The sequence below is a fragment of the Dama dama genome, chromosome 11 (genome assembly GCF_033118175.1).
Source record: "Dama dama isolate Ldn47 chromosome 11, ASM3311817v1, whole genome shotgun sequence".
NCBI lineage: Eukaryota > Metazoa > Chordata > Mammalia > Artiodactyla > Cervidae > Dama > Dama dama.
Window position 1 is genome coordinate 55,168,027 of NC_083691.1, and position 9,675 is coordinate 55,177,701.

Consider the following 9,675-nt stretch of genomic DNA (forward strand, 5'->3'; position numbering starts at 1 on the left):
GGAAAGATTGAAGATAAAAGAAGGGGGTAGTAAGGATGAGATGGTTACATAGCATCACTGATGCAATGGACATGAATCTGAGCAAACTCTGGGACATAGTGGAGAACAGAGGAGCCTGGTGTGCTACCGTCTACAAGGTTGCAAAGAGTCGGACATGACTTAGTGACTGAACAATGATAAAACAGAAACAATACTGTAACATATCAATAAAGATTTTTAAAATGTTCCACATTAAAAAAAAGAAACCTCTCTCTCCAGAATTCTCTCTCTCCCTGCATGCCCAGAAGAAAGGCCATGTGAGGATACAGCAAGAAGCTGACTGTCTGCAAGCCAGCAAGAGAGCTCTAGCCAGAAATCAACCCTGACGCCACCTTGACCTTGGTCTTCTAGCCTCCAAAACAGTGAGGGAATAAACTTCTGTTGTTTAAATCACCCAGCCTGGGGTACTCTCTGATGGCAGCCTGAGCTGACTAATACACTCATTTTCTTCATCGGCAAAGCAGGGATACAATTAGGAACCACATCATGAGGCTATTGTGAGAATCCAGTGAGGAAATGTGTAATGTGTAATTACACATTTGTAATGTACACATGTGTAATGTGTAATGCCTACCTGTTCAGCTTGCCTGCAGCACCTTCAGCGCCTGGAATGGTGCCTGGTATATAGTGGACGTTCAATAACTATTATTGAATGAATAACTACATCCATCAAGAAAGGAATCGGAGACTTCCCTGGCCGTCAGTGGTTGAGAATTTGCCTGCCAATGTAGGGGACACAGTTTCAATCCCTGTTCCGGGAAGATCCCACATGCCACGGAGCAACTCAGCCAGTCGGCCACAACTACTGAGCCCGCGCTCTAGAGCCCGAGCTCTGCAACAAGAGTAGCCCCCGATTCCCAAAACTAGAGAAAAGCACGCACAGCACAGAAGACCCAGTGAAGCCAAAAATAAATTAATTAAATAAATCAAAAGAAAGAAATACAACTACATATTTCTGCACGCTTCAGTAACTTTCATCTCCTTGATCATCGATCACCAGTCACCAGACAGCAGGCACAAAGGATTTAAGAAGAGTGTCTGCAGGGATCGTTTCCTGTTTTTGTTTTTTTAATTTTTATTTATTTATGTATTTTTGGCTGTGCTGGGTCTTCGTTGCTGTGCAGGTTTTCTTTAATTGAGGAGAGCTGGGGCTACTTTCTGGTTGCTGTGCACGGGCTTCTCATTGCAGTGGCTTCTCTTGTTGCAGAGCACGGGCTTGAGGTCGCATGAGCTTCATAGGCTTCCCACAGGCTCAATAGATGTGGCTTAGTTGTTCTGCTGCACGTGGGATCTTCCCGGATCAGGGATTGAACCATTGTCTCCTGCACTGGCAGGTAGATTCTTTACCACTGAGTCACCAGGGAAAGCCCATATCCTGTTTTTAATTGGATCTAATGCCCTTGTCTTCTGTGAACTGGGAAAGGGTGTGGGCTGGCTGATCCTGAGTGGAGTTTGAAACTCTAGGAGGAGGGGAACATTGATCTGGAAACTGGGGGGCCCTTGGTCCAGTGTTGCGGGCCAGGGCTTTGAAGAGGGAGTTCTTCCTCCCGTTGAGGGGAGGGCGGGGCAGAGGGGCTAGAGATTCAGCTGTGAGAGGCGATGAAAGGGAGGCGGGGGAAGCTAGGGCTGGGCGTGGCATGGGTGAAGTTAGCCTGGGGTTGGAGGCCACAGCAGGTCCTCCTTCCTGGTTCTTGGGAGATGCAAATGATAGGAACAATAGGGCCCCTGTCCCCAGGCCATTTGTGGTAGAACCTGGGCTCTGGGGAGGCAGAGCTCCTTCACCCTAGCCATGGTGAGACTTGGTTCTGGGCTAGCCCCTGATATACAGACCTGCCCACCCTGGGGGCCCAGGACTCTGGACACTGAGAGTCATCTTAGATGTACTGATCACCCCTTTACTCCCCTCCCTGACCCTTTGCAGGAGAAGCTCAGCAGACGAAAGGCCAGGTGAGTCCTCGGGCTCCTCTCTTTTCTCCACCCTCCTCTCGTTTCCACCTCGCTGCACCTTTTTCCTGGGCACAGCCATCCTTAGAGTGGTGCTGATTCTGCCTGGTCCTTCCATGCCCAGCGAGATCATTCATGTGCCTCCACTGCCCAGGGAACACAAGGGCTCCCCTGCTGCCGGCTTCCCTGGAGCAGCAATTCCTCAAGCTGTGCACCCAGGGGTATGAGCTCTGCCCCCAGACTCTTCCTCCCACTTCACTCGTCCCAGGCTGCTGTCGCACAACTCCAGGGGGCGCCATTCACGCTGCCATGTCTGTGAATGTTCCTGGGGTGTGCGAGGTCTGGCTGACACAAACTCAGGGCCCCTTGGGCAGAGCTGACTAGAGTCCAATTGCAGGTCGGGGCCACCGCTTCCACCTCCAAGATGTGCAAGTAAGTGATCACCCCCCCAGATGTGTAGTGTGTGCATGTGTGTGCACTTAGTTGTGTCTGACTCTTGGTGACCCCATGGACTGTAGCCTGAGATGTGCAGGGGTCCCTTCAGAGTCTCTCCTGGGGGTTCTGGATACCTCCTGCCCATTATAGTTCAGCACTTCTAAGTTACTGGGCCTAGCTCTTTTCATCTGTCTGGTTCACAATTAGAGCTGCATGGGATGGAGGACTGGCAGGCTTCCCAGGTGGCACTAGTGGTAAAGAACCTGCCTGCCAATGCTGGAGTCGTAAGAGGCATGGGTTTCATTCCTGGATCGGGAGGATCTCCTGGAGAGGAGGGCATGGCAGCCCACTCCAGTATTCTTGCCATGGACAGAAGAGCCTAGTTGGCTACAGTCCTTGGGGGTCACAAGGAGTCAGACATAACTGAAGTGACTTGGCACGCACGCATGCATGGGGTGGAGGACAGGCATCGGTGGAACAGGCCGTTAGAGCCCCTTATCTCCAAAATGCCTCACTGGTCCTACTGCAGTGTTGGAAAAGCCCATCATGAATGGTTCCTTTGAGGCCTCTGGAAAACTGCAGACAGTTTATTATATCTGGGAGAGAGAGCAAGTCTTTATACTAGAGATGGGCTGGGTGGGGAGGAGATGAGGCCAGTCTCACCAGTCTCCTGTTCAGACTCCCAAGCTTGGAGAAAAGATGAACCCTGCCCATCTCCTCTGTCTGTCCCAAGGACCTGGAGACACAGGGTAAGTCCAGCTGCTGAGCCGGAGCTGGTGGGTGGGAGGAGGCAGCGGCTGCTGCCACTGCTCCTGTATCCCTTCTATCCTTCCTGTCCTCAGCATCCCTTCCTGGAAGCCCCAGAGGAGGAGGAAGAGGAGGAGGATAAATATGAGCTGCCCCCCTGTGAGGCTCTGCTCCGCCACCTCGCCCCTGCCCAACTTTCTGGCATTGAGGAGGACTCTTTGTACTTGGGTGAGGGCTGGGAAGTTGAGGCAGAGAGGTGGGGATCAGGCAGAATGGGAGGGTCCCCACAAGGGGAGAAGGCCCAGGTTTTGCTTCGTCCCCTTCTGTTTGGCCTGGGGCAGTGAGGGGAGGTCTCAGCTGGCAGTCACTGAGGCCTCTGGGCTGGGCAGAGAGGGATGGAGGAAGGGAGGGAGGAGGGGAGAGGAAGGATGAGTGGGAAGGGGTGACAAGCCTGGAGGGGCAGTGTAACCACGGCAACAGCGGGAAAGCAGGAGGCCTGCCAGGGTCCCTGGGGCCTGGCGACCCCCCTCCGAGATCCCAGTACAACTTGGAGAGAGGGTAGGGATGCCAGGAGAGTCCCAGTCGCTGCTGGCATCCCACCTCCACAGCTCCCAGCTCGGTCGGGTGGGGGGCTGGGAAGCTGGCCGCCTCCAGTTGCCATGGCGACGGGGCAGTCGGGAAGCCAGAGAGCAAGGAAAGTGAGGGAGGAAGGGAGGAGGGAATAGAGACTGGGTGAGGGGGCCAGAGGAAAACAGGAACCTACGTGGGAGGAGCCCACGGAGTCACAATGTTGGAGTGTTTTCCAGATCACTCGGCTCCCCTGGGCCCTCCCACATCACCACTGCCACCACCACAGCCCCAGCCGGAGATGGTACACAGCCTCCCTGCCCGCCCCACCCCAGCATACCATTTTCCAGTGAGTAAATCTAAGAGGGATCCCATATGCAAGATTCCCCCACATCTGCATTCAAGAGGCCCCTGAAAAATTAGCTGCATCGGAAGCCAGAGCCCTGTTGAGAGTGGCTCCTCCCACCTGCCTGGTCTGGTCCTTGCACCCTCCCCATCAGCATCACCTAAGACAGCCTTCTCACCTGGGCCGGGAGTGGGGAGTAGTGGTGGGTGAGTGCGCTGAAGCTCTGCTACCTCTCGAAGCTGAGGGCTCCTCAGGACCACCCCCCCCCACCCCCACCCCCGCCTGTAGAGTGAAGAAAGCCCTCGCTCAGCTGCCAGTCACTGCCTGCTGTCATCCCTCCATGATCCCGGGTGTGGGCTTTGAGAGCTGCCACTTTCATCCTATATTGTATGGGAATAAAAAGAGGTTCACAACAAAGAAAGCCACAGAACAGAGGCCAAGAGGAGAGCCACCTCCTTTGCACATTAATGCTTGTGTTGTAGTTTTTTGGGGCAGGAGCTTTCCTGGTAGCTCCATAGGTAAAGAATCTGCCTGTCAGTGCAGGAGGCCTGGCTTTAGTTCCTGGGTTGGGAAGATCCCCTGAAGGAGGGCATGGCAAGCCACTCCAGTATTTTTGCCTGGAGAATTCCATGGACAGAGAAGCCTGGTGGGCCAGTCCACGGGGTCAGAAGAGTCGGGTATTTTTTTTTTAAGCTGCACAGATATACACAGTCCTTCTGCATCCCACCCTGCTAGTCTTGCCCTCCTGATGCTGCTGCTCCCTGACCCCTGTTCTCCCTCACCCCACCGCATTATGCCCACAGCCCAAGGCAGCGCTGAGCCCACTGGAGGCCCTGAAGCAGAGCTGGCCCTTTGGAAGGCGAGGTAATAGAGATGGCCAGTCTTGTTCCACAGCCCACCCATTCCCTGCCCTGAGAAGGGGAATCCTGGCTTCCATGAGGTTAGGGGGAAGGGTGGAGCTGGCCTCACGCTGGTCTCACGCTTTGCCCAGCCGCTGCATCCCCCCAGTTGTTTGTCACTTTTACCTGCTGATCCCCCTAGGGCAGGCAGTTTGGGAGGAGGCTGAGGCCCTCACTCAGAGTCCCTGACTCCTTGGCCCCTTGGGCACCTTCTGAGGTCTCTGGGTCAGGTGAGGGGCACCCTGGGGTATGAAGTAAGGCGATTAGTGGTGAGGAGGGCTTTCTCCTGGGACTTCAAAGCTGGTTCTGAGGATCCCCTCAGAGAAGCTCCAAGGAAGCTCTGCTCTTCCAGTCTAAGTTTCACTGAATTCTTTTCTCCTTGCTGCTCCTGACTGGTGGGTCTCTCCTTTTCCTACCAGAGCTGGGTGAACCGGCCCGAGCGGTGAGTGGCCCCTCACTCTAGGACTTGTGGCTAGGAAGTTGTTGGTGGTCATGGAGTGGGGTGGGAGGGCCAGGAAACATCCCTAAAACCAGGGGAAAAGGCCTGGAGCAGGACCCTTCCCCTTGGGCCAGAGGCTCTGGCAGGGCATCAGCCAGTGTCCTGGGGAGGTGTCTGCCCAGAGCTCATCCTGGACTCTCAGGCTGTCTGAGCCCAGGATGGGAAGGAGGTGCTCATGGGTGCCCTCTTCCGGGCAAAGGAGCACTTTTAGTCATTTCCGTTCCACCTAGGATGGGGGATGGGGGGGTTGAGGCACCAATAGCTCCCCCAAGTGATGGCTTCGTCCTCCTTCCCACTCACTGCTCAAACCCTGGGTACCATACTCCCTCCCTATCTTAGGTGCCAGGCCCTGCGAAGGAGCCCGATGAGGACATCTATGTGGAGTGTGAGCGCAGTCCAGGTGAAGCCCTGGCTCCACCCTGGCCTGCCCTGCCCTGAGGCCCTCGGCTGCCCGCCAGCAGCACAGCACAGTCTTCTGTCTCCATTGTCTGCCCCATCCTCTCTCAGTAACCCCAGCCACACGTTATCTGCCTTCAGACACACACACACTCAGATGCCTCTGGTCTAGAATGACCTATACCATGTCTGCCAAGGAGGGGACCCCCTTAGAGCAGGGGCTGTGGGGGCTTCCCAATTGTGTGGCCAGGACAGCGCGCTGCCTGGTTGGACAGACTCCCCAAAGCTCAGGCTGCAGAGAAGCAGAGAAGACTCTGCAGCTGCCCCCCAGCCCCGCCCAGCCTCCCGGAGTTCCCTGCTTGATGCTCAGCCCTGCTGTTTTAGCCCCTGCCTTTACTCAGACTCTGAGCTCCCCAGTCCTGACGGCCCCAGTCCCCCTACCAAGGATATCCGTGGGGTCCAGGTGAGTGCCCCAAGTTTGTGTGTGTGGGGGGTGGGGGTGGAATGGCCAACCCAGGCTTCCCCAGCCTTGACCCTGAGATCTCTGGGGTCACTGAACATTTTCTTTTGAAGGAGGTAAAGGCCCTGAGCCCTTGTTTCCCATTTGCTCCCCACAGGCCCACCATAACCCCCCAAGAAGCTCAGAATGTAAGAGGCTGGGGTTGGGGTGGAGTTGGGGCAGGGGGCAGAGGTGAGCTGGGAGTGAGGGGGAGAGGGAGGCTCAGAGTGGAACTTCCTGCCCAAAGGAGCTGTCCTGACTCAAAGTTTTGTGTTCTAGGGAGCATCAAAGGCCACCTCTGAAGGTGAGTATGGGCATTGCCAGCATGGACCCAGGCACTCAGGTGGGGCCCTCCCTAGCCACAGCCCTGCAGGCCACAGACTGCCTCCCAGCCCCCCTGCACCCTGCTTGGTTGAGGGGGTCCCTGCAGCTCTGACTCCAGCTGAGAGCAGGTCTGAGAGGACCCCCCTGGGCATTTTCCAGGGTCTGTACCAAATCAGGAAGCTCCCAGCCCGTATCTTAACATCACTCCTCACTTGGAGGTCACGCGTGGCCCAGCCGGTGGGTCCTACTGGGAGCCCTAAGAGGGAAGGGGTGAAGCACTGGCTGTCCCACTTTGGCCTTCAAGCCTTTGCGCACCTCCTGGGACCTCCCCCACCCTCGCAGCTGGGCCCAAAGCCTCCCTGGTCTAATCCCTGGCCAGCCCCAGGGCTATAATCTGCTTCTTCCGGCAGAAAGGAGAACCTCTCTTTCTTCTGTAGCCGCCGCCCAGAACACCTCAGCTGCCCAGGTGAGGAGGGGCTGCGAGTGAGCTGGGGGGCAGAAGGGAGGCCCTCAGGAGCAGAGCCCAGGTCCACACCCAGCAGCCCTCTTGGGCTGGATGTGTGTGTGCGGCTCTAGACAGGACATATTTTGTTGAGCTTTCGTGGACTCAGCCTGGGGAAGACCGACAGGAACACAAATAACTGCACGCCGCCAGGGTGTTCTCTGCTCCCCATCCCCAATCTGGTGCCCTGGCATATCACTGATCTGCTGGGTGTGTGTACAGGAAGGCAATCTGCTGGGTCAGCCTTGGTACTCGGGGAACTGTGACCGCCATGCTGCTGAGAGCGCCCTGCTCCGATGCCAGAAGGTGGGCCACCCACTGCAGATCCCCGGGGCCCTCTCAGAAACTCCTGCTCAGGGGCTGTGGCTGGCAGGTGGGAGCAGCTGGGCAGGGATTGGAGTCGGGGCTGCAGCTGGAAAGGTGAGGCTGATGGGTGGGCGCTCCTCCCCAGGATGGAGCCTACACCGTGCGCCCCAGCTCAGGCCCTCGTGGCACCCAGCCCTTCACCCTGGCAGTACTTCTCCATGGCCGAGTCTTCAACATTCCCATCAGGCGGCTGGCTGACGGGCGCCACTACGCCCTGGGCCGGGAGGGCAGGAACCATGAAGAGGTGGGTGCTGAAGTGGTGAAGCTCAGCAGAGCATCCCCTGGGCCCAGCCAGGAGCATTTCCCTGGGGAAAACCTCACATTTTTGTCTTTTTCTGGAGTGGGTGATCAATCAGTTCAGTTCAGTCGCTCAGTTGTGTCTGACTCTTTGCAACCCTATGGACTGCAGCATGCCCGGCTTTCCTGTCTATCACCAACTCCCTGAACTTGCTCAAACTCATGTCCATTGAGTCGGTGATGCCATCCAACCATCTCATCCTCTCCAAGGGTGATCAATATCCTTGGCCATAAGTCTGAACTCTTTCCCAAAAGCCTGCACTTTGAGAAGAGGCCCACTCTACTCTGGAGGAGATGCCCCCTCCTGCAAGGCCCAGCCTGCCCATGGCTCTCAGGTCAGGGCATTTGTACCTGTATGAACCCAGCTGGGAAGAGGGCAGGGACCAGGTAGTCCAGATTCTTGTCTGTACCAAGAACTCAACTTTGCACCCAGCATTTGCTAGGCTGCAAACCAGAGACAGTCACTCCTCAGGTCCCCATACCTGAGTTCCCGGGCAGAGGCCCCAGAGTTGTTTGGGGAAATGCTCACTGGTGCCATCACAGGGAAGGCCTGGAATGGGGCAGCAGGATGCACTGGAGCTTCATGGGGCAAACAGGAAGGAAAATATGTAGAAAAATGTCCAAAAGCGCCCTTGCCAGAGCCCCCCAGCTCACTCAGGAAGTTTCTCCTGGCACAGGGCTCAGGAGCCTCACTGATGCCCTCCTCTCCCTGTCCAGCTCTTCTCCTCCGTGGCCGCCATGGTCCAGCACTACACGCAGCATCCCTTACCGCTCCTGGACAGACAGAGCGGCAGCCGGCAGCTCACCTGCCTGCTCTTCCCCACCAAGCCCGGACGCCACAGCACATGTGAGGCCTCACCTCTGGCCCCATAGTTTGCCCCTTGGGCTGTCTCCCTCGCCTCTTCCAGTTTTCCATACCCCCCCTCCAGACTCCCCATCCTTTGTCCCAGTCCCTCCAGGCCCCTGGGAAGGATGGCCCAGAGACAGAAAGTGTCCCCAAGTCCCCACTCCATCCTCACCCAAAGCCTGGAATTGCTACTCTGCTCCCCCCTCCATTGGGAAGCAGGGGACAGGCAGGGCCCCCGTTTGCAGCCCCCAGGCATGGCCTCCCAAGCTGCTCTGAATGAAGCCCTTCTGGGGGAAGCTGAACCTCACGGGAGAGTCTGGGCAGTCCTGCTTGAACACAAGGAGAAACCACCGGCATTTTATAAGAGGTTTAACAGGGAGTTGGCCTCTGGGAGAGACTTGATGGCACTGCACATAGTTTTGCTTTCAATAAATATTTGTTGAATGAATTCTTGAATTCTGTTGAGCGAAGCAGAGACGGCCTCTTCCGTGAGGCGCCACGGTTCTCAAGTGTCCCAGGGCACAGCCTGGGCCTGGGAGTGCTAGAGCAGTAGTGGCCAGGCCAGAAGGGCCAGCCCCTTTTCTGCCCCCTGGCTGGGGTTTTGGCCCTTAGATGGTCTGTGGCGGCTGCCCTGGGGGGGGTGCTGTTTTGTTTCTTTTTGTTTGCGGGAGTCAGGGTTGGGGCAAGAGAAAGGCTCGGTGCTGCTCGGCCACCCCCATTAAATAACGAGAACAGAGCTCAGTACTTGTCCACCACTCATTTACCGCCTAGCGTTCCATCGGGGAGGGATGCGCCCGATTTTGCGCGCTGGGTGTTGTCTGGGGTGGGGCAGACGGGCGGACCCCAGGAAACATCTGGGTATGGACCGCGCCAGGCCGCCAATGGAAGGATCCACGTGTTGTTCAGAGAAGACAAGAGGCCATCGGAGCTGAGCTGCCCACAGGCACGCCCCCGGGAGGGAGGCTCCA

The 9,675-nt window shown here is 56.7% G+C and overlaps 1 protein-coding gene across 3 annotated transcripts; it reads left to right on the forward strand.

Moving 5' to 3' along the window:
* Window positions 1–1,289: 1,289 nt before the first annotated feature.
* Window positions 1,290–9,304, forward strand: SH2D6 (SH2 domain containing 6). 3 transcript variants are annotated; one of them, XM_061156265.1, is made up of 17 exons: window positions 1,290–1,373; window positions 1,961–1,986; window positions 2,381–2,415; window positions 3,097–3,167; window positions 3,261–3,393; window positions 3,972–4,081; window positions 4,882–4,942; window positions 5,397–5,419; window positions 5,816–5,876; window positions 6,257–6,335; window positions 6,490–6,520; window positions 6,651–6,675; window positions 6,855–6,932; window positions 7,106–7,161; window positions 7,420–7,503; window positions 7,649–7,807; window positions 8,578–9,304. In XM_061156265.1, exons 1-17 carry the CDS (start codon window positions 1,299–1,301, stop codon window positions 8,731–8,733), a joined length of 1,263 nt encoding a protein of 420 aa, XP_061012248.1. In that variant the 5' UTR covers window positions 1,290–1,298; the 3' UTR covers window positions 8,734–9,304. The 3 variants fall into 3 exon arrangements, with proteins under 3 accessions (XP_061012248.1, XP_061012249.1, XP_061012250.1); XM_061156266.1 differs by lacking the exon at window positions 1,290–1,373 and adding an exon at window positions 1,571–1,831 and having other exon boundaries at window positions 3,085–3,167; XM_061156267.1 differs by lacking the exon at window positions 1,290–1,373 and adding an exon at window positions 1,571–1,831.
* Window positions 9,305–9,675: the final 371 nt, after the last annotated feature.